The sequence below is a fragment of the Balaenoptera musculus genome, chromosome 2 (assembly GCF_009873245.2).
Source record: "Balaenoptera musculus isolate JJ_BM4_2016_0621 chromosome 2, mBalMus1.pri.v3, whole genome shotgun sequence".
Lineage (NCBI taxonomy): Eukaryota > Metazoa > Chordata > Mammalia > Artiodactyla > Balaenopteridae > Balaenoptera > Balaenoptera musculus.
In genome coordinates this window covers 56,620,015-56,640,696 of record NC_045786.1, presented here as the reverse complement: position 1 = coordinate 56,640,696, position 20,682 = coordinate 56,620,015, and the positions used below count along the sequence as shown (strand labels likewise).

The 20,682-nt window shown below is 45.6% G+C and overlaps 1 protein-coding gene across 2 annotated transcripts in view; it reads right to left on the bottom strand.

The window, feature by feature from the left end:
* The window catches only part of LOC118889320 (OTU domain-containing protein 7A), a 382,992-nt gene that overhangs the window by 81,618 nt on the left and 280,692 nt on the right, over positions 1 to 20,682 (bottom strand). For both annotated transcript variants that reach the window (XM_036841170.1, XM_036841171.1), the window contains exons 4-5: positions 14,498 to 14,680; positions 5,910 to 6,128 (exon numbers count right to left, since the gene is read on the bottom strand). In XM_036841170.1, coding sequence (XP_036697065.1) covers positions 5,910 to 6,128; positions 14,498 to 14,680 — 402 coding nt within the window. The remainder of the gene's footprint in view (positions 1 to 5,909; positions 6,129 to 14,497; positions 14,681 to 20,682) is intronic.

Below are 20,682 nucleotides of genomic sequence, written 5' to 3'. Positions count from 1 at the left end.
ACATGGGAATGAATACTGTGAATGTTAAAAAACAAAAACGAAATCTTGAGCTCCTGCAGAGACGAAAATCAGATGAACATCACTAAGGGAAGGCTGTGGTATTACGTAGTGGTGAGGGACCATTAATCACTTATTCTGCCTTTTCCAAGTAACATGATAACAGGACCACTTAATTTGGGTGGTTACTGCACAGTTTAAAATAAGATGTCATATGTACCACAATGTTCATTGCAGCACTATTTACAATAGCCAGGACATGGAAGCAACCTAAGTGTCCATCGACAGATGAATGGATAAAGAAGATGTGGCACATATATACAATGGAATATTACTCAGCCATAAAAAGAAACGAAATTGAGTTATTTGTAGTAAGGTGGATGGACCTAGAGTCTGTCATACAGAGTGAAGTAAGTCAGAAAGAGAAAAACAAATACCATATGTTAACACATATATATGGAATCTAAAAAAAAACGAAAATGGTTCTGAAGAACCTAGGGGCAGGACAGGAATAAAGACACAGATGTAGAGAATGGACTTGAGGACACGGGGAAGGGGAAGGGGAAGCTGGGACAAAGTGAGAGAGTGGCACGGACATATATACACTACCAAATGTAAAATAGATAGCTAGTGGGAAGCAACTGCATAGCACAGGGAGATCAGCTCGGTGCTTTGTGACCACCTAGACGGGTGGGATAAGAAGGGTGGGAGGGAGACGCAAGAGGGAGGGGATATGGGGATATATGTAAATGTATAGATGATTCACTTTGTTATACAGCAGAAACTAACGCACCATTGTAAAGCAATTATACTCCAATGAAGATGCTAAAAAAGAAAAGATGTCATTTTGCTTGTCACCCATGAAGACACTTAGATGAAAGAAAACAATGGGACAATTCTCTAGCAGAAAGACGAGCACATTTTTGCCCTAAACATGACCCTGTGATTCCCTTTAATATCCCTGCCCTTCTGCAGCCACCCCACCCACCCAGGGCCACTGACCTCCCTTCTCTGGGCATCACTGTGCTGTGCACGTGCTTCTGCGATTTCCTCCAATGGGACTGTGATGATTTGCTCCTGGTCTGTCTCCCTTATGTTTCTGCCCATGCTCCAGACTCCCTCATCCACCTGGTACCCAACAGTGCATAGGGCTGTGTCAGGGGTGCTGTGGGAGGCCCCTACGATGGGCGCATCCCTCCTGCAGATTTCATCCCACACTAACTCCCATATTTGCATCCTTAGCCCAGACTGTTCCTGAGCTCCACACCCACATGTTCAACTGGACAGCAACTTTCCAAGTCTCACCAGGATCTCAGACTTTGCTTCTCCATCCCCCCAACCCCTCCTCCAGGGGTCTGCATCTCCGTACGGCACCGCCATCTACCCATGTGCTAAAGGCAACATTCTCAGGGTCACGCTCGACTCCTCTCTTTCTGCCATTGCCCCATCCAATCCATCAGCGAGACCTGCAGGTCTTTCCTCAAAACAGATCCTGCCTTCACATCTAGCTTCTTATCACCTCCACTGCTACCCCCATGGCACTGGGTTAATGCAGTAGCTACCCCCACCCCCCCTGCCCCCCATTCTTCCTGCTCCTTTTTCCTCTGCAGAGTCCACTCTCAACACGGCATCCAGGACGTGTCAGTGTGAATCCACACATGTCACCACCCCTTCTCAAAGCCCTCCTGGGGCTGCACAGCCTCCCTACTGTGAACCCCAAGGCTCAGGAGTGCTCCCTGGCCCCTGCTACCATTCTCTCACCTTCCTTTCCAACCCCTCCAGCCCTCACTCCATCCGCTCCCGCGTCCTGCCTTACTTAAATGTGCCAAGGCTTTGATGGTGTCCCATGGCTCATTCCTCCCTGCCCTCAAGAGCCCTGCCTTGTGCTCCCTCCCTCCACCTCAGAGCCCCTACCTCGTGGCCTCATGCCATATTGATGGCCTGCCTTATCACCTTTCTTCCCCACTAGAACTTCATCTCCATGAGGGCAGCAATTTCACCTGGGACAGGTCATTCGCAGTGATGGGACACCCAGCACCTGGATGGGGTGTCTGTGGGAGTGCAGGTCAAGCTTGCCTTGGCTGAATCTGTCTTGGCAGCTGTCCTGCCTCCGACTTAAAGATGGAAGGAAGTGAGGCTCCAGGGGGCCTCTCAGCTGACTTGGGATAAGGCGGGTCTGGGCTGACTCACATGAAAACCTGCACATCTTAGGGCTTCTCTGCCAGATTTTCTCCAATCCAACTCTCCTCCTGTGGAGACAGACTCAACACCACAACTCAAAGGTGTCCCCACACTTTCTGACGTCTAGACCTCAGTGTCCTGTGTGTGCAGTAGCTGCTGTATGCAGACATGCCTCTGCCTTTGGATCTACGAACTCGCTGGAGCATCACACCATCTCATCCACACTGTGGGGGTGTCCCAAAGGGGTGCCAGATGTTACTTCCCATGATCTCTGTGTCTCCTTACATGTGAATGCAGCAGGATAACCCAGTTGAGAAACAAATGCTTTCTTGCATTCTCATCTTCCTTCCTCTCTCAGGAGGTCAGCGGTTTTATGTCCTGAAAATCTGGCCCTCCTGTTGCCCCCGACTGTCATGGGGTGGGAGTAGGTCATGCCCTCCGGGGTTTTAAGGCCCAAGGAGAATGGCACTGCCTCTCCTGTGGGAGGTGAAGCTTCACTACTTGATACACAGACTCCTCAAACAGGTGGGGCTGCCCACGTGCCTTGGGGAGCTGGGGGACCATTCTGGACACCCGCCCTATGCCGGGCTCCGAGGGAGTGGAGCTGGGTCCCCGGGAGGGACAGCTGGACCATAGGCAACACAGGCCATCTTCTTGGCCCATTTTCTTTCTTTTCTTTTTTTCTTTTTTATAAATTTATTTATTTTATTTTATTTTTGGCTGCGTTGGGTCTTCGTTGCTGCATGCGTGATTTCTCTAGTTGCGGTGAGCGGGGGCTACTCTTCGTTGCGGTGCACGGGCTTCTCATTGCAGTGGCTTCTCTTGTTGCGGAGCACAGGCTCTAGGCGCATGGGCTTCAGTAGTTGCAGCATGTGGGTTCAGTAGTTGTGGCATGCGGGCTCTAGAGCGCAGGCTCAGTAGTTGTGGTGCACGGGCTTAGTTGCTCCGCGACATGTGGGATCTTCCCAGACCAGGGCTCGAACCCGTGTCCCCTGCATTGGCAGGCGGATTCTTAACCACTGCACCAGCAGGGAAGTCCTTGGCCCATTTTCTGGACCACATGAGCCCTGGGTTCCCGTCCAGCCCCCGGGGAGGGGGAAGTCCCCCACCCTGAGGCCCTGGGACAGAGTTTATATTTCCTTCCAAACACAACTTGAATTATGTCTTGAACAAGTAGATATTTTTCACTAAATTTTTTTGACATCTGTATTTCCATCTCCCATGAACACAGTAAATAATATTGATTATCAATGGTTGATTCACAACAATCTGATCACTAATTACTGGATGGAGGAATGGACACGCTACACCTGGCCACACCAAGCAGCTTTCTCCCCACTGTTCCTCGGTGGAGCTCTGTCTGCCCCACGGAGAGTGACAGCAGGGCCCGAGGGGCGCAGCCTGGGCCACCTCCCAGCGCCTGGCCTCCTCACTCAGCCGGGGTGGGGGGCTGAGCGGGACTCGCCGGCCTCAGCCAGTATCTCCACCAGGATCTGGGCACAGAAAGAGCCTGAAGGATGATTGGGTCTACTGCTTAAAGAGAAGTTCAGAGAAGTTGATGGACGGTGGGGGCGGGGAGTGGAGAGGAATGAACGTTTATTCTGTCCTCCGTGATTTTCCAGTCCTCACCTCCCTGTCCTCATGGAACCCTGACGTTCAGACCCTCCCTGCCCGGGATCACATTCCTGAAGGCCGGGGCACCAGTCAGCCTCCCCAAGGCCTCCTGCGGCATTGACGGGGTGCTGTCCGCAGCCACGGGTGGGCCACCCTGCTGTCCCTTCTCTCCATCCTCTTGGCACATGATGGAAATAAGGTACTGTGGGCGAATGTAGCATCTTAACTCCTTAAGTTTGGGTTTTTAAAAGGTGTTTTCCAAAATTGGATAGTTAGAGTAAAATGCACCCTTTGAAAATGCTGGTCTGGGAGGTAAAATGTAAGTGATAAAAATTAATATGTGATCTATGGAAAAAAATAACAGAAAAGACCTTCCAAAGGAGCAAGGGCTCTTGCTGAGCATGACAAAGCTGGAGGAAAAGGCTGGCACGGTGGACCCCATGCCCTTTACCAGGACTCGAGCTTTATTTTTTTTAATATTTATTTATTTATTTGGCTGCATCAGGTCTTAGTTGACGCATGCAGGATCTTTTGTTGTGGCATCTGCGCTTCTCTCTAGCTGTGATGCATGGGCTCCAGAGCGCGTGGGCTCTGTAGTTGTGGCGCGTGGGCTTAGTTGCCCCGTGGCTTGTGGGATCTTAGTTCTCCCACCAGGGATTGAACCCGTGCCCCCTGCATTGGAAGGCGGATTCTTAACCACTGGACCACCAGGGAAGTCCCAGGACTCAGCTTAAATGAGGCAGCAATTACCGGTGCTACTGGCAACGCTCGGGGCTGAACTTTGTCAAGGGCTCGGCTGCCGTACCCTTCAAGAGAAATTAGCTCATGAAATTTTTTCTTTCTTAACCTAAAGCAATTTTCCCTTCTCTATGAACAGTGACTCTTTGGTTTAAAATATCTCATCTGAATTACTCTCAAAGAGGCATCTTTAAAATAACCAGCCTCCAGAGGGAGGGCTTTAAGATTGCAGGTAATCTAGAGAGGCTGTTTTATGTTTGTTGATCAGTCAAAGACCTGGAGGTAAGACAGAGCCAGGTGTGGGTGTCAGTCTCTGGGTTGCTTTTGGCAGCTGTGCAGCAGCCGAGAAAATCATTTTTCCCTGGCCACAACATCAGATCCAACACAGTTATCAGGATTGCGGATCCTGTTCTCAAAGCAAACACGCCACGGGTGAGGCCCCCGAGCCCTGCGCTGAGACCTGACCGCCTGGTTGCCTAGCACAAGTAAGGCCCCACTAACCACTGTCCCCTCTTTACCTGTGTGGATTTTGTGCCCCCATGGGAGATGCACAGGGGCCTGAGAGGAAGGGCATAGAATCCTCTACATGCATGTCTGAGAAACCCCTGAACATGTGACTGCGCAAAGATTTACAATGCAAATGATTATGAGTGAGAAAGGGGCCGCGCTTCTCAGGAAGAACCAACATCTGTTGCAGAATTTGTTTGGAACTAGTTATTTTATCCTTAGGCACTCCAAAGAAGACAAGTTTTGGTTTGCTCCCTGAATCTCATCCTCATCAGGATGTCAGAGAAACATTAAGGAGAGGGAGGAAACCAAAGTCAAATTTTATGTTTCCTTAACCTGGAGGCTGGGGTGCCGGTGAGGGTGGGAGTGGGGCTTGGGGGAGGGCAGGGGGAGGGCAGGAGACAGGCAGCTCTGTAGGGCACGTGCTAACAGCTCAGCCTCACCAGCCCGGCATCCGTCTTCCCCAAGTCTTTGCAGACTGGAGCACTGAGGCTCAAAGAGGTCACCTAACCTGCCTGTGTCCACAGGAATTGACAGGGTCTCTTATTTCTCTCCAAGCACAGGGTCTTTCTTCTCTTTTGTTCCGCACCCAGCTGGGGGCAGGGATTGGATGGGAAAGGAGAGAAGTAAGGCAAAGCAGCCTGGGGTTCTCTTTGTAGGGGGGCTGACCTGGCCAGGCCGTATTAGTGACAAAGGGAACACTCAGGAGATCTGGGCACCACGTGGTCCTCGCCCCACATCCACCGGCGCCAGGCTAGGGCCGGGCAGGGCCCGCAGGCACCCGAGCCCGACAGCGTGTGGAGCCGGATCGCGCATCCCTCTCGCTCCCGCCCCTCCTCCCGACCAGGCGGACCTGCCTGAGGGGTACTTACCCGCCTGCTCCAGAGCCACCATGGTCGCCTGCTCGATCAAGTCTCGCTCCACGAAGCTCCGGAAGTCCTCGCTGTACACGCTCAGGTCCGGCAGCTGGAACGTGTAGATGGGCATCTCCAGTGGGAACTGCTCGCTGCTGCACTCGCTCGCCACGTGGGACCGCGCCAGGGACACGATGGCCGAGCTGGCGTGGGAGATCCCGCGCGAGAGCCGCTTCTCTGCGGGGGTGGGGGGAGGGAGACGAGGGGGGTTGAGAGATGTGGGCCTCTGCATGCACACACGACACATCCCACACGTGTGCACATGACACGCGCACACATGCTCACACACATGCATGTACACACGACACACATCCCACATGTGACCATATACACATGACACACCCCACGCGTGTGCACACATACACGTGCATGCACACATGGCACACATGTGTAAACACACATGACACACTCATGCGGCACACATACACATGTGCACACACACACCCCACACACAGAGGCACACCCATGGACACCCATACACCCATTACCCCCCGCACCAGCCCTGCCACCCTCCCAGTGTTCTCTGCAGGCCTCCCTCATGCTGGGCTAACATCACCACAACCTGGCACATGGCACTTAGTCATGAAACCACTTAGAAGGAGGCCAAGGGTAAGTCCACCACACAAATATTCAGCATCCTTAAAGATCACCAGACTTGCTTCCTGGGTCTTAAGTTACATGGAATTCAGCTCAGCAGAGCTGCCCTCCTCTGGAATGAAATGCTACACGGGGGACTGCCTTGGTTTTTATGCATTTATATTTTTAAAGTGAGAAGCAATCCACTCGGCTTCCTCCACTGAGGCTTGTATTTTAAGATAGGTCACCTTTATTAAAGTTACTGTGATAAACACATCCCGCACAAAGATTCCCAGGACACAAATATTAAGCCATTACATGCTTCTCTGCCTGGATTTTCTGTTGTCATGGCAGTCTCAAAAAATGATGGTCTTATTCTGCCTAGGCTTTCCAACAAGGGATGAGAAGTGCAGTGTAGAATATCTCCAAAGTACAACAGTTACTTTACTAGGAAGGCGATCATCTGATCTAAATGTCACAGCCAAAAAGTAATGTATTTGAAAACATACTTGTTTTTTAAAGCCCTGTGCTTAATAGCTAAAGAATTCTTAAATATGTGATGTTAGGAACTGGTTTTTTTTTTTTTTTACAATCAATATTTGTAATAATGAAGAACAAAAGCAAGGCAGTAGTCCTCTTTCAGTTTTGCCCAGAAAACAAAATTCAGACTGGCATTTCAATGAATATTGTCTAAACCCTTTGGCAAATTCATCAGTACGTGTAACCACTTAAGCTGTACGGATTCCCACTCACATTAGCCTGCTCACAGGTCAAGTTCTGTGCTCTGCTGATGCCTCTCTGAGGCATGCTTCTGCCCTCCTGTGCTGGCAGGAAACCCATGCCCATGTCTTCATCCAGAATGGGAGCTCTATTCCCCCACATGCAAGAGCAGTGTACAGCACTGCTATTAAAGTAATTTTGCTAAGCAGATGAAAAACAAGAGGCTTCTGATCCTGGGGTAAGTTAGTTTTAAGTTCAAAGTTAATTCTCAGAACCCTCACGTATTTGCATGGTATGTCTCAGAGACAGTGTCTGTCTATCAAACGGATAGTTTTGATACACCTTCAATTTCATTCTGATATGAATTCAAGGTGTGTAAGTATGTTGTATTTTGAAGAAGGATGAGAAGAAAGAGCAGACCAAACAGTCCATGTGGAAGAGGAGCCGCAGAGCACGTGGGCCAGCCGGTTGTCCTGTGCCTGGTCCAGTTCCCCCAGTGCGGGATCAGAGGAGACCCCATGCCCCTCTGCCCCTCACAAGCCTTGCTGAGGTCACATCTCTTGCTTTCTGGAATCTGGGAAAGTAGGAACTGCCCCATCCTTTGGGACCCGATGGGTTGCTCAAACACCCGAGGTGACGTGAACCCGCACTACTCCCAACAGAGGAATGTGCTGGGCGGGGTCATCCATATGCCTTCTTGGCTTATCAATCAGCACCTATTGCCAATTGATGAGGACCTTGGAAACGTTGTGACTCGCAGTGTAATATGATGCTATTAAGCCATTCCAAATATTAAATATTTGGAGTCTTCACATGAAGACTTCACATGAAGGGAAAAAGTCTTTTTGAACTAAAAGTGAATTATGTTGAAGATCATATAACAAGAAACATACACTCCTAATTCTAACTCCTCCCAACTACCATATCCATGAATGTATATATGTAGTCACACACACACACACACACACACACACACACACACACACACACACACACACACACACACAAACTGATTCTCTAAACATGAACGCAGCAATCCTTCTTTTGGAAGTATAAATAAAACAGGAATTCCCATGCTCAATGTTATGCCCCAGAAAAATACAGAGAGCTTTTAAAAAAATAGTGAGGGAATAGACAGAATTTCCCAACCCTTGACAAAGCCAACTCAAACATCTATGATTTAGTGTAGCAGAGGGAACTATATTCAATACCCTGTGATGAACTATAATGGAAAAGAATATAAAAAAGATGTATACATATGTATAGCTGAATCACTCTGCTGCATAGCAGAAATTAACACATTATAAATCAACTATACTTCAATTAAAAAAATAAATTTTAAAAACCCAAAACAAACAAACAAACAAACAAAAAACCATCTATGATTTAGGCCAGGGGATGTGTATTAACTCTGTTTTCTTATTTTCTGTATTCTTGAGGCTCTGGCATCCAGGGCCTTCGTGAATGGGGAGAAGATTTCCCTACAGAATTAGCCAATTCTTAGAGATACCAAGGACTCACACAGGAGCACATCTTTCCTATGCAAACCAACCAGCTCAGAGCCCATACTCTGGATCACCTCCTCTATCTGGTTCTTACACAAGCAAGCCATGTTCCTGCCCTAATTACCCCAGGCCCAGGTGCCAGACAACGAGAGATGGCCCCTATGCCCCAGAGAGCCACAGAAATTACTCAAACTGGCCAGTCCTAAGTCTGTTTACCCTGCCTTATCTTTCCCACAGAAACACAATACAGGCTCCTGCCCTTGTTTTCCTCTGTCCCCTCGGCCTCCTGATCATCCCTGGTGCTTCCCCGTGTGTCCCTTCAGGGTGTGCCATGCCTCCTGTTTCTAGGGAACTGTGAGTATAAGAACCTCTTCCCCTAAGATAGCCATGTCCATGTCTGCGTGTCTCACTATACCTGATTAAAACAAATCCTGGGTGTATTTTAAAGCAGGTAGACAAAACTTTTCTAAAAGGGACAGATATAAATATTTTAGGCTTTGTGGGCCATACAATTCTCAGTCACAACTACTCAACTCTGTCTTTGTAGCATTAAAGCAGCCATAGACAGTGAATAAATAATAAATAAATAAAGCAGCCATAGACAGCCGTAGACAGCAAATAAATAAATAAAGTTTTATGGGTTCCAATAAAACTTTATTTAAAAAACAGGCAGTGGCCAGATTTGGTTCATGAGTCATTGTTGCTGATTTAGAATTTAGAATATGGAGGGCTTTATTTTCCATTTTAGGGCACTGTGATTTCAGGAAGAATTCAATTAAAGGATATATAGATCTAATGCAGAAATTACAATTTCTGTTTTATTAAAAATACATATGTTTGTTCACAAGGCTCAGTTAATGAAATTATCTTATGACAGACTTCTCTTTTTTTTTCCCCTTAAATAATATCTGATAAAAATCAGATAGCAGCAGGTATCAGTATAAGGCCCTGATTCTGGAATCTGTGTGAAAACAGAGAGAAGGATCCTTCTAGCCCCTTCCCTGGGAGGGTGAGAGAATGGTTTAGATTGTTTGCCACTCGAAAAGGGCAGGAACTGCCAAGTTGTCAGCTCTCTGGATTTCCACTGTATGAGAGATGTCAGGAGGAGGTCCTGTGTGGTTCTGAAGGAACACACAGTCACAGAAGGCCTGGGGGAAAGACTGAACCAAATGATTAGAAGAGGTGGTTCCAACCAGAGACAGATCTAAGGGCAGAATGAAGAAGAACTTAAGAACAATACAACAAGATTGACAAGTCAGTGACCACAACTCAGCACTGTCTTCTTAACCCACCCAGGAAGCCCACAGGAGCAGAACAGTGGGAGTGGGCTGGGTTGCATGGGTGGGGGCTGAGGGCAGGTGTTCTGGCTGTGCCTTTCCTCTCCCCAGCTAGCCCTTGGTGGCTCACTGCCTGAACCATCACCACCACAGCATGGGCCAACCCCACCTTGGCCAAAGCCAGCTGGAGGAGCATCAGGGCAATGCTCATGCTCAGCTGGGACGGGGCACCAACCATGACTGGCACAGGTGGGCTGGCCAGGCCTGGAGCCTTCCCTCTTCTCTCCTACACCCCCTGTGAGCTGACAGTTAAATAGAAGGTGGTAGCCCCTGCAAATGAGCAATTTCTAGAACAGATGATCTGAGAGGTTCCCTAAGGAATAAAGCCAACTGTGGGGAAGAGAGCCAGTGGAGAACATTTTGAGCCCATATTAAAGCATTCAGAACTCGCCAACTTGAGTGTGCTTCCCCCCATGCTCTCATTCACAGGAAGGCAAACCAGAGCCCATGACTTTGTCCCTTTCTCCTGATACCACGAGCTAAGATGGCTGGTAACTGCAAGGTGCTGTGTGTTCACAGGAAAACCTTAGGAAACATCTGAGCAGTGCAAACACAGTTACAGAAAGTCCACAAAGTACCCGGGGCTAGAATGCACAAGGAGGACATGATTTTAAAGTAAGCCTAGTAGATGGGACTTCCCTGGCGGCCCAATGGTTAAGACTTCACCTTCCAATGCAGGGGGTGCGGGTTCAATCCCTGGTCAGGGAGCTAAGATCCCACATGCCTCGAGGCCAGAAAACCAAAACATAAGACAGAAGCAATATTGTAACAAATTCAATAAAGACTTAAAAAAAAATAAAGTAAGCCTAGTAAATATGTTCAAAGAGAGAGAATATGAGAATGTGAAATAGTAATAATAATGAGAAAGGCTAATTTGGAATGAAATAATGTGAATGCTGATTAACAGAATGGATTCATGTGAAGAATAAATTAGGATGTTAGAAGAGCAAGTCAAGGAAATCTCTTAGAAGATGTGAAATTAAGATGCAAGAAGACAATGGAGGAATGGAATGGTTTTAAAGGAAAATAATTTGGACCCAGAATTCTTATTCCACTAAACAAAAATTTAAGTATGTCATGTAAACTCCTTTAGGTACTGACAGCGTTAGGAGATTGATCATGCAAAAATTCTTTTAGAAAATAGTCTTTGAAAAAGTATTCTTTCAGCAAAAGATAAATGTGAGTAAATAAAGAAGTTGATTGTAGTCTAAACAACAACAAAAAGAACCTAAATATGTTTGAGGGCACATGGAGTCAGGAGGGAGAAGATAAAAACAAAGACACATGTCTTTTTCAGGGTAAAATATAGTTGTTGATAAGTTTTAAAAATTAATAGGGAGAAAACCTAAATATAGGTTTTAATAGAACAGGGGAAAGTATAACATAAGGAGAATGTATAACTTTCAAACCAGTTGAAAAATTTAATTAGCCAGAAAAGATAGAAAAGGAGAAAGATACATACAAAAAGCATGGCAAATAAAACACACAACATAAAGCAGCACAGATATGACAATAATAAAAATAAAGTAAGTGGATTAAATTCACTGCTTAAAAGACAGAGACTCTTGGATTGGATAATAAAATAACACCTGATGATAAATTACTTCCAAGAATCACATATCACATTTGATATAAAAGGATGAGGAAAGGTTGAAATAACAGCTGAAAAAATGTTATTCCAAATATGAACCAACAGAAAGGCAGAGTAGAGGTTTAACATCAACTAAAACAGATTTAAAGATAAAAACAGGGACTTCCCTGGTGGTCCAGTGGTATAGAATCTGCCTTCCAATGCAGGGGACACGGGTTCAATCTTTGGTCGGGGAACAAAGATCCCACATGCTGTGGGGCAACTAAGCCTGCGCACCACAACTACTGAGCTCATGCGCCTCAATTAGAGCCCGCATGCCTCAAACTACAGAGCCCACGTGATCTGGAGCCTGCATGCCACAACTAGAGAAGAGAAAACCCCCATGCCACAACTAGAGAGAAGCCCGCTTGCCACATGAAGAGCCTGCACGTCGCAATGAAAGATCCCGCATGCCTCAGTGAAGATCCTGCATGCTGCAACTAAGACTCAATGCAGCCAAAAATAAAAAATAAAATAAAAAAATAAAGATAAAAACAATTATGTGGGACAAAGAGACACTCTATATATTGGTAACAAAGCATATTAGAGCCAGATGACCTAACAATTATGGATACATATGCACCTACCAATACAGCCCCAAAGCGTAGTGGAAAGGATGAAGCTAAGAGAAGAAACAGGTAATGAGTATTGAACTTTCTAACTCAAGTGTGGCTTTTCTAGACAACAGAGTAAGCATAGAAGAATAATCCAAGATAGAGATTCCAATGTAGCTTGAATAATAAGGCTGAGCTAACAGAAACAGACAACATTGACTCACAACAGTTTGGGAGGGTTGACCTAATGCAACAGGAGAAGTGGAATTCATTGTGTAAATATTAAGAGGAATATTAAATTATTTCAGATCCTATGATTATATATTTAGAAAACCCAAGATATTCTCTGAGAACAAACAATTAGTATTAATAAGAGAACTTATGTAATGACTGGATAAAAGATAAATATACAAAAAGTAAGTTGCTTTTCTCTGTGCCTAAACTCTTAACAGAATGTGAATAAATGCAGTGGTATATGCAATGTTCTTGAATGGAAAAACAATATTACAATATGCTAATTATTCCTAAAATAAAATAAAAATCCAATCCAATTCCAATCAGAATTCCAATTTTAAGGTTACTATGGCAGAATAAATATCCAAAAATAGTGAAAAAGTTTTGGAAAAGAACAGCAATAAAGGAACTTGCCTTTGCAGAGAGTAACACTATATGAAACTACAAGAGTCAAGTGTAACAGGCTGGGTGGGCACACAAACAGACAGAGTCCAGAAACAGAGCCAAATACATTTTGGGGAAGTTAATGTACATACAGCAAAGTTGGCATTTTAGTTCAGTGGGAAAGGAATGCTTTATTCAATAAATGTGCTAGAATACCTCATTCTCAATCCAGAGAAGCAAAACTAGATCCTTAGCTATTATTCGTAAAAATTTCAAATTGATTATAAGACCTAAGAACAAAATTTAAAAACAAATATAGGAACATATGTTAGTAACTTTGCACTCCAGGAGAACTTCTAAAGTGAAAAAGACACCCATTAGCCATGAATGTATAGTAATGTAAACATTCTGTAAGGCAGAATACTCTGTGAAGAGTCATAAGGCAAATAATACAGTGGGATGTATATATAGACATGTGTATACATATGTATATACACAAAATGTTTGTAGTCTTCATTATAAAGAATGCTACAAATTGATAAGAAAAATGCAAACAAATCAATAGAAAAATGGGCAAAGTATGTGAACAAGCATGTCACAGAAGGGGAAATCCAACTGGCTAACAAGCAAATGACAAGATGAAAGTTAAAATACACTATTTTTTGCCCTTTGGAGTAGAAAAACAATGTAAAACCATCATGAGGACACCCAGTCCTGGCAAGAATGGAGGGAAACACCCAGTTTCACACAGGGTGAACAGAAATGTGTTTGGGAACGAAGTTTTGAAGATATTAAATAAAAAAACACATGTGTTGGCACAGCAAATCCACCTTGGAAATGCCAACCTATAGAAATAACAGCACTAGTACATACAAATTACAGGTATAAAGTTTATTTTAGCAGTGCTTATAGTGTCAAAAACCACCACCACCAACAAAATCCAAGAAAAAACAGAATCACGATGAACAGGCATGGTTTAAAAATGATCGTATGCTGTGGAATAAAATATTTAGAGAGAATGTTTGTGATTTGTTGTTCAATGAAACAAGCACTCTGACAAGTGCATTATGTGCATTTGACTCTGATGCGTTTGCACTTTGAACAAGCAAAGTAAGAAGAAGAAGGAGACAGAACAAGATGGGGCCACTGGTTAGTCTCCCTGAGGTTTGGGAGGTGTGGAGAAGAAAACTCTTACGTTTCTTTCATATATCTTTGTATTGTTTCCTTTGTTACAATGAGCTTTTCTCATTTCTGTAATTAAGACATGGAAAACAAAGCACATGGGATGATGAACATCAGTCTTGAACAGGTTTGGAGGCTTCTATGCTACTTGGGAAATAATTGCAGGGAGCAGAGATGTTGGGTCTGGAAAAACCAGGACTCCAGGAGGAATGTGGGGGTCCCAGAGAAGTGGACACACTCTCCTGTTTTTCTGAGGCAGGAACGGAAGCTGTAAAGGAGTATGAGGTGTGGTGCCCAGAGAGCCCCATCTGCCTGCAGCTGGGAGGCGATGACCTCGCCCTTCTGTGTACCCCTACCCCAGCCCCCTTGCAAGCCAGGTCGTGCTGGCGGGGAGCTGGTGCGGGGTGGGTCCCTCAGCTGGTACCTTGGGCGATGTCGTCCTGCCTGGGCAGGCAGGGCCGCTCGGCCGTGTGCACAGGTGGGGGGTGCTCTCGCTCGGGCTGCTTGGGGCACCTGCCCTCGTTGAACACAGGTGGCAGGTTGGCTGTGTGCACCTGTCGGAGCTGCTCATAGTCACTCAGAGCGGCAGTCAGGTCCCAGTTTTTGCCTGGAGACGAGAAATGACAAGAGATTACAATACTGATGCATGAATAATGGTCACATTTTAGGAAAGAATCACTCAAAGAAGGGTCTCTGTTAGCACATGTTCACACATGAACTCCCCACCAGTAGTTCTCATTTTTCTTTTTGTTCTTTTCTTTTTTTGGTTTTTCACTCAATGCTTTTTAGTATACTCACAGAGTTGTGCAACCATCCACACTATACGATCCCAGAACACTTTTCATTACCCTGAAAGGAAACTTTTTTAAAAAATTGAAATATAGTTGATTATAATGCTTCAGGTGTATAGCAAAGAGATTCAGTTATACATACACATACATAGATCTATTCTTTTTCAGATTCTTTGCCATTATAGGTTATTACAAGATATTGAATATAGTTCCCTGTGCTATACAGTAGGCCCTTGTAGTTTTAGTTCTCAGTTTTCGAAGGAGTAAAATGGCCTGATGCGTACTCTCTAAGAGTAGAATTTCACACCCACGCCTGAGATGCATCCCTCGATGTACGTGATGTACCTACGATAGTACATCACGTAGTATCTAAGGATGCTGGCCTTAGATTCACACACCCTGCAGAACATTCCACGCCTCTGAAAACCAAGTCATAGAGCTTAATTTCCAAGGGGAGCAAAACATTGAGTGAAAAAAAAAAAAAATGGAAAAGAAGTTCCCAGTGGGAAAAAAAAAGGAATGAAAAGAATTCTCATGTTTTCTTTGGGCTTTTGCTCAGTATTTCACCTTTTTCTTGAAGCTTAGCTTGGAGAGGGCAGAGGCTCCAGGGGGCTCGCTGTGTGGGAGCCTCAGTGGGAGGCGACCTCAGAGCTCAGGTGCTGAACTGGGTGAGACTCCAGGAGGGACAGCTGTGCCCGTCCCAGGCAGTGCTCAGCAGGGATGGGTGCTGGGGGTTCACAGCATGAGGGGGAGCTCATGAGGGGCTGGACTCAGTGTGGAGGCTCTAATTCCTGACTCTAAGACTTGGTGGACTTCTAACAGAAGGAAGGAGGTGGCACACACCACATCCGATTCCGTTAGGCAACCATGTGCTTCTCAAAGATTTTTTTTTTTTTGATATGGACCACCTTTTAAAGTCTTTATTGAATTTGTTACAGTTTTGCTTCTGTTTTATGTTTTGTTTTTTTTGGCCAGGAGGCACGTGGGATCTTAGCTCCCTGACCAGGGATTGAATCCACACCCCCTGCATTGGAAGGCAAAGTCTTAACAATTGGACCCCCAGGGAAGTCCCAACCATGTGCTTTTTAAAGGCAAAGAATTAAAAGCTTAGCTCTAATTTTAAAGAGCGATTAAAATCTTATCCTCTCCTGATTAACTTCAAATTGCAGTATTCACTATATCGACTAACGATACGATGAATTATGTGGTGTAGACAACAGAATGAGGCTTTGAATGTCTAAAATAATATCTGAACATCTTCCTCTGGTGTTTCTACTTTTTTCTGCTGCACACTTGATACTATCAATCAAAATGTTTAAATTCTATCACATGGACATTTACAATTTAATCATATTTTTTTCCTCCAGTCAGCTAACAAAGACACCACTGAAGCATCTTTGCACATCTCAGTGGGGAAGAAAAGCAAACGAAACCATCCGGGTTATTCAACAAAACCCTAGCAGGGTCTGGGGGCACTTTTGTAAGTGGTGACAGGTGGGGACATGAGTGGAATGCAGCCCCACTACTGTTAGTAGTTGTATCGTGCAACATGGTGGTGATGAGAGAGTCGTTTTAGGGGAACCAGTTGAATCAGAAATGCAAGCATCACTTTCACTCTTACACGTGACTAACAATCACAGTGTACACACACTGCCTGGGTGATCGCAAACGCACTTTCGAGTCTAAGTGCTTGTGTCTATCAAATGGGCATCCTCGTTCCAGGGCGCAGTCCAAGAAGGGCAAGACAAGGCCCTGCCTTAGGGACATTATTCCTTAGCAGGGGCGATGACCTGGGTGGGCACCTTGCCCTAAAGTAGGGCCAAGGGTGGCAAGTGCCCCAGGGAGGGCCAAACCTGTGTCCAGGAGGAAGGTCAAGGAGAGGGGAGGTGGAGGAGAGGCACCTGGATTGCGATCCGATCACGAAATGCAAACATGTTAAATATGGGAGTGTGTATTAGCAATGACACCAGCCCCACGAATCCTGGCTGTGAAGGGAAACAGCCCGCATGGAGCACCCAGGTGTAGCCGGGGGTGTCATCGTCCCCGAGCCCCACAAGGAGCAGGCACTGTCCTGGCTCCTCACAAACAGAAAGTGAGGCTTAGAGGATTGCTACACCATAATGTTTGCATACGAACCCTCCATTCTGGATCTGTCCACCAAGCTGCATCTCCCCTGCAGGGCTGCCATGGACATAAGACCCAGTCCTGGCAGAGCTGTGGCCCCCCAGCTCCTGCTCCCAGGAGCCAGCCCACTGTGCTTCTCCCACCAACTGGAAAGAGCCTGTCCTGCTGTTCCTGTCTGTTCCCAACAGGAGACCCTTTCAGAGCCCCTGATCCACGTTCCATCACAGGTGATCAGGCCCGAGTATGAGGGCAGGACCACAGTGTTCATGCGTGGCTTCTGTGGACCAGAACTCTAGGGTGGGGGTGTGTTCCCACTGTGTGCCTCCGTTAGAGCATCAGCTGGGGCAACGCTGAGAAGCACGTGTCCAGCCATCAGCAAAGGCCGGTCCGCTCTGCTCTCCCACCCGGGGACCTCTCACTCGCTGATTTTTCCCACTTGCTCTTGCCTACATTGTCTTCTCCCATCACTGCCCTGGGCTCCTGCTCACTTTGCTACACACCTGCCCGTATCCTTAACCGGCAAGCATCCTGGTTCTAACCTGGGCCACACCTCTTAGCAAATGGGGATCCAGTGTCAGATGAGAGCAAAGATGGAGGAGGGGGCGGCACTGTCCACAAAGCCCAGCTCCCAAACGATCCCCAAATGCTCGATTTCAGATTTTAGAGAACTCCTCAAGGATCTAGGACTCCAGGGTCTGTGCACTTGGAAAGGGTCCAAGAGGCCACTGAGAGGGAAGCAAGCAAGACGGAAGGAAGACAGACACATTCATCAGATGTTTAGGGGGTCAGAGCCCCTCGAGATCTGCTTCCTGCTCTGCACAGTCCCAAAGACGGCAGCTCAGGACAACCAGGAATGCCAGTGGTGACTGACAGACGCGTGGACAGGGGATGCCCCAGGGATAAGCTTGACGTTGGCGGGTTGTACAGGTTGTATCTAAAAGCAGGAAATCCAGAGGAGAGGGACAGGAGTGGGCCCCTGGTGGTCTGGGAGCAGGGTTTGGTGCTCAGAGAGCATACATTTCAAGATCCCCTTTCATCTTCTCCACTGTAAGTCTTGGAGAGTCCCAACAGGTGTCGCATGGAGGGAGGATGAGGTGGAAGGGCACAGAGGCCCACCATGGTGACACCACCACAGTGATGCAACGGGCTGAGGCCAGACAGAATCCACAGCCGGGTGATTGGGGTGGCCACAGGCTGTGAGCCCTGAAGCCAGCACACTCATTAGAGGCGGGGATCGGTCTAGCAGAGCAGTAAAGAGCTCAGGCTTTGGGCCTGGCCCTACCTCCCGGCTATTTCTGTGACAGTGAATACAGCATACCACCATGTGAAACCTTGGGTTACATTTCTGAACAATTGGGATAATAAAATCCACCTAATGAAAATTCCTAGGAGGAGTAAGTGAGGTGAGGAGACTACATTTGTAAAGTTCTTAGCACACGGAAAGCTGTTAGTGTTACGACCACTCATGATAAGTTTTCACTTATGCCTAACTTCTGTCACTTATGGTTGAGATCCAGCTGGTAAGTGACAGAACTGAGATTCAAATCCAGGTCTGTCTTGATCAAAACCTAAGCTTTTGGGGCTATAGTTCCTTTGAAACTGACCTTGTTTTGGGCGTCATGGCTCCTGGCTGCTGACCACCCTTGAAACCTCCCTCTCCCGTGGCCACCCATCATGACTCCATTACAGGACTTGCCCTACTTCCCAGATCCCTCCATCCCCACCTTGCCACTGTTTTCACCTGCTGGGTCCTTGCTCTGTTCCCCACAGACTCACCTGTACTATGTGAAATTCTCATTCAGGTGTCACTTGTGCCATCTCCCAAACACCGGCAAGCCACCAGGCTGCTGGGAGGACACCAGAAGGCCTCTCTCCAACACGACATCTTAACAGACCCCTTTCCTATGACTCTAAACACTCCATGTCCCCTTTTCTGGCTGCTTTGCCTTTCCCTGTCCTTAAAGCACACGGATTCCCTCCACTTTTCTTCTTCTTTTTCTTTTCTTCTCTTAATTTATAATATATTCTCTTTTGAAGATTAAGTCCATCTCTATGGGAATAATCATAAATCTAGTTACAGTTTGTATCCTAAGCTTCAAGGCCAAATGTTCAAAGATGGCAGATGCTAGTCAACTATCCAATCTCTATTCCTGTCTGATTCTATATGCACAGAATCCTAATTTATTTGCAAGAGCAATTTGCACAGTTAGAAATACTCATTTTTCTCTTGCAGCTGACCTGAGGGTTTCCAGTGATGTTCCAACAGTATTTCTCCAAGGACAGTATTTCTGGTAGGACAGTATCACTGTCTGGAAGACCTCAACCCAGAGCCTCAAGGAGTTGGAGACAGTTGTCTGATAAATGTTTCCTTCCGGGTGCTGCCTCAGTTTGTTATTGTCACATACAGCAGGTGACTGGGGTACCAGCAGGTACAGGTTTTACCCTCTAGCAGAGTTCACTGGTGACGTGCTTGTGCTTTAAACTTTTAATTCATTTTATTTTTTATTGTCTTAAGAGGAACATCAAGCGGGGTCTGATCTCAGGTTAAACAGCTTATTTTGTTTTGTCTCTAAAGCTTCCATTAAGGAAAATGATGAAGCAGAGATATATGAGCCCACAGGAAGATGTGAAACAGGAATTGACTAAACTCAGGGAAAAAAGAAAAGAAAAGAGTTAATTTCAGAGATGAAGTCCAGTTATAAGGGACCAGACAGAAAACAAGTACAGATAGCATAGTAAGGACCATAAAAATGAAAACTAGTAAAGTGAGCAAAATGAAATAGAAATAAGGAAACAAAGGGTTACAGGGAAATGGTAGATAGAGACTATAGGTGAAGGAAATGCCACGTACACATCACTGGAGCCCAAAGTAAGAAATCTAAAACAATGGAAAAGAAAAAATAATTTAAAAACTATGATTAAAAGAGAAAACTTTTTTTTTTTACCATATGGAGGTACTTCATTATTTCCTTATAATCAGGCAAGCTCAACAAAATGATATGCTAACTAAATTTGTAAAATGCTGTGGTAATAAAGTTTCACAAAATTTTAAGACAAGGAAGAGCGTTTGTCACATGAAATGACATCACATTGGACAGGCACTGTGGTTCACATTCTGGGCGCTTGTGATTCCCTCTTCTGCTGATTCTCAAAAAGAGAAATTAAAAAAATACATGGTACTATGCATATATACTCTGCTTTATCTCATCATTTCAGAAAAAAAATTATTTGCACACAAATGTAAATACTAAAACAATTTAAAACATACAGTCTCCTCAATATCCTTTCATTAATTAAGAAGAAACAAAAATGGATAGCCATCATACAGTGATCTTGGGTATCCAATCAGGGAAAAGTGGAGGAAAATCAGGAGCAGAGGACATGGTAGTTTTTGGAGAGAAATCTAAGACCAGCAATCACAGATTTAGCCTTTCAAAAGAGAGAACTTCTGACATAAATACTTGATCCTACACACTGAAAGGGCACATTGTATATAAGGAAACTGTCCTAGTATAATCAATACAATGATATAGCCTTATAATATTATTATGTTTTAAAGATAAAGAGAATTATTTGAATATTTCAGCAAAAAGGAAGAACAATCAGGCAGGTAACATACTTCTTGGCAGCCAAATTCAATGCCTGAAGATAATGGGCCACATTTACAAGATACTGAAATAAGTAAAGAAGTGCG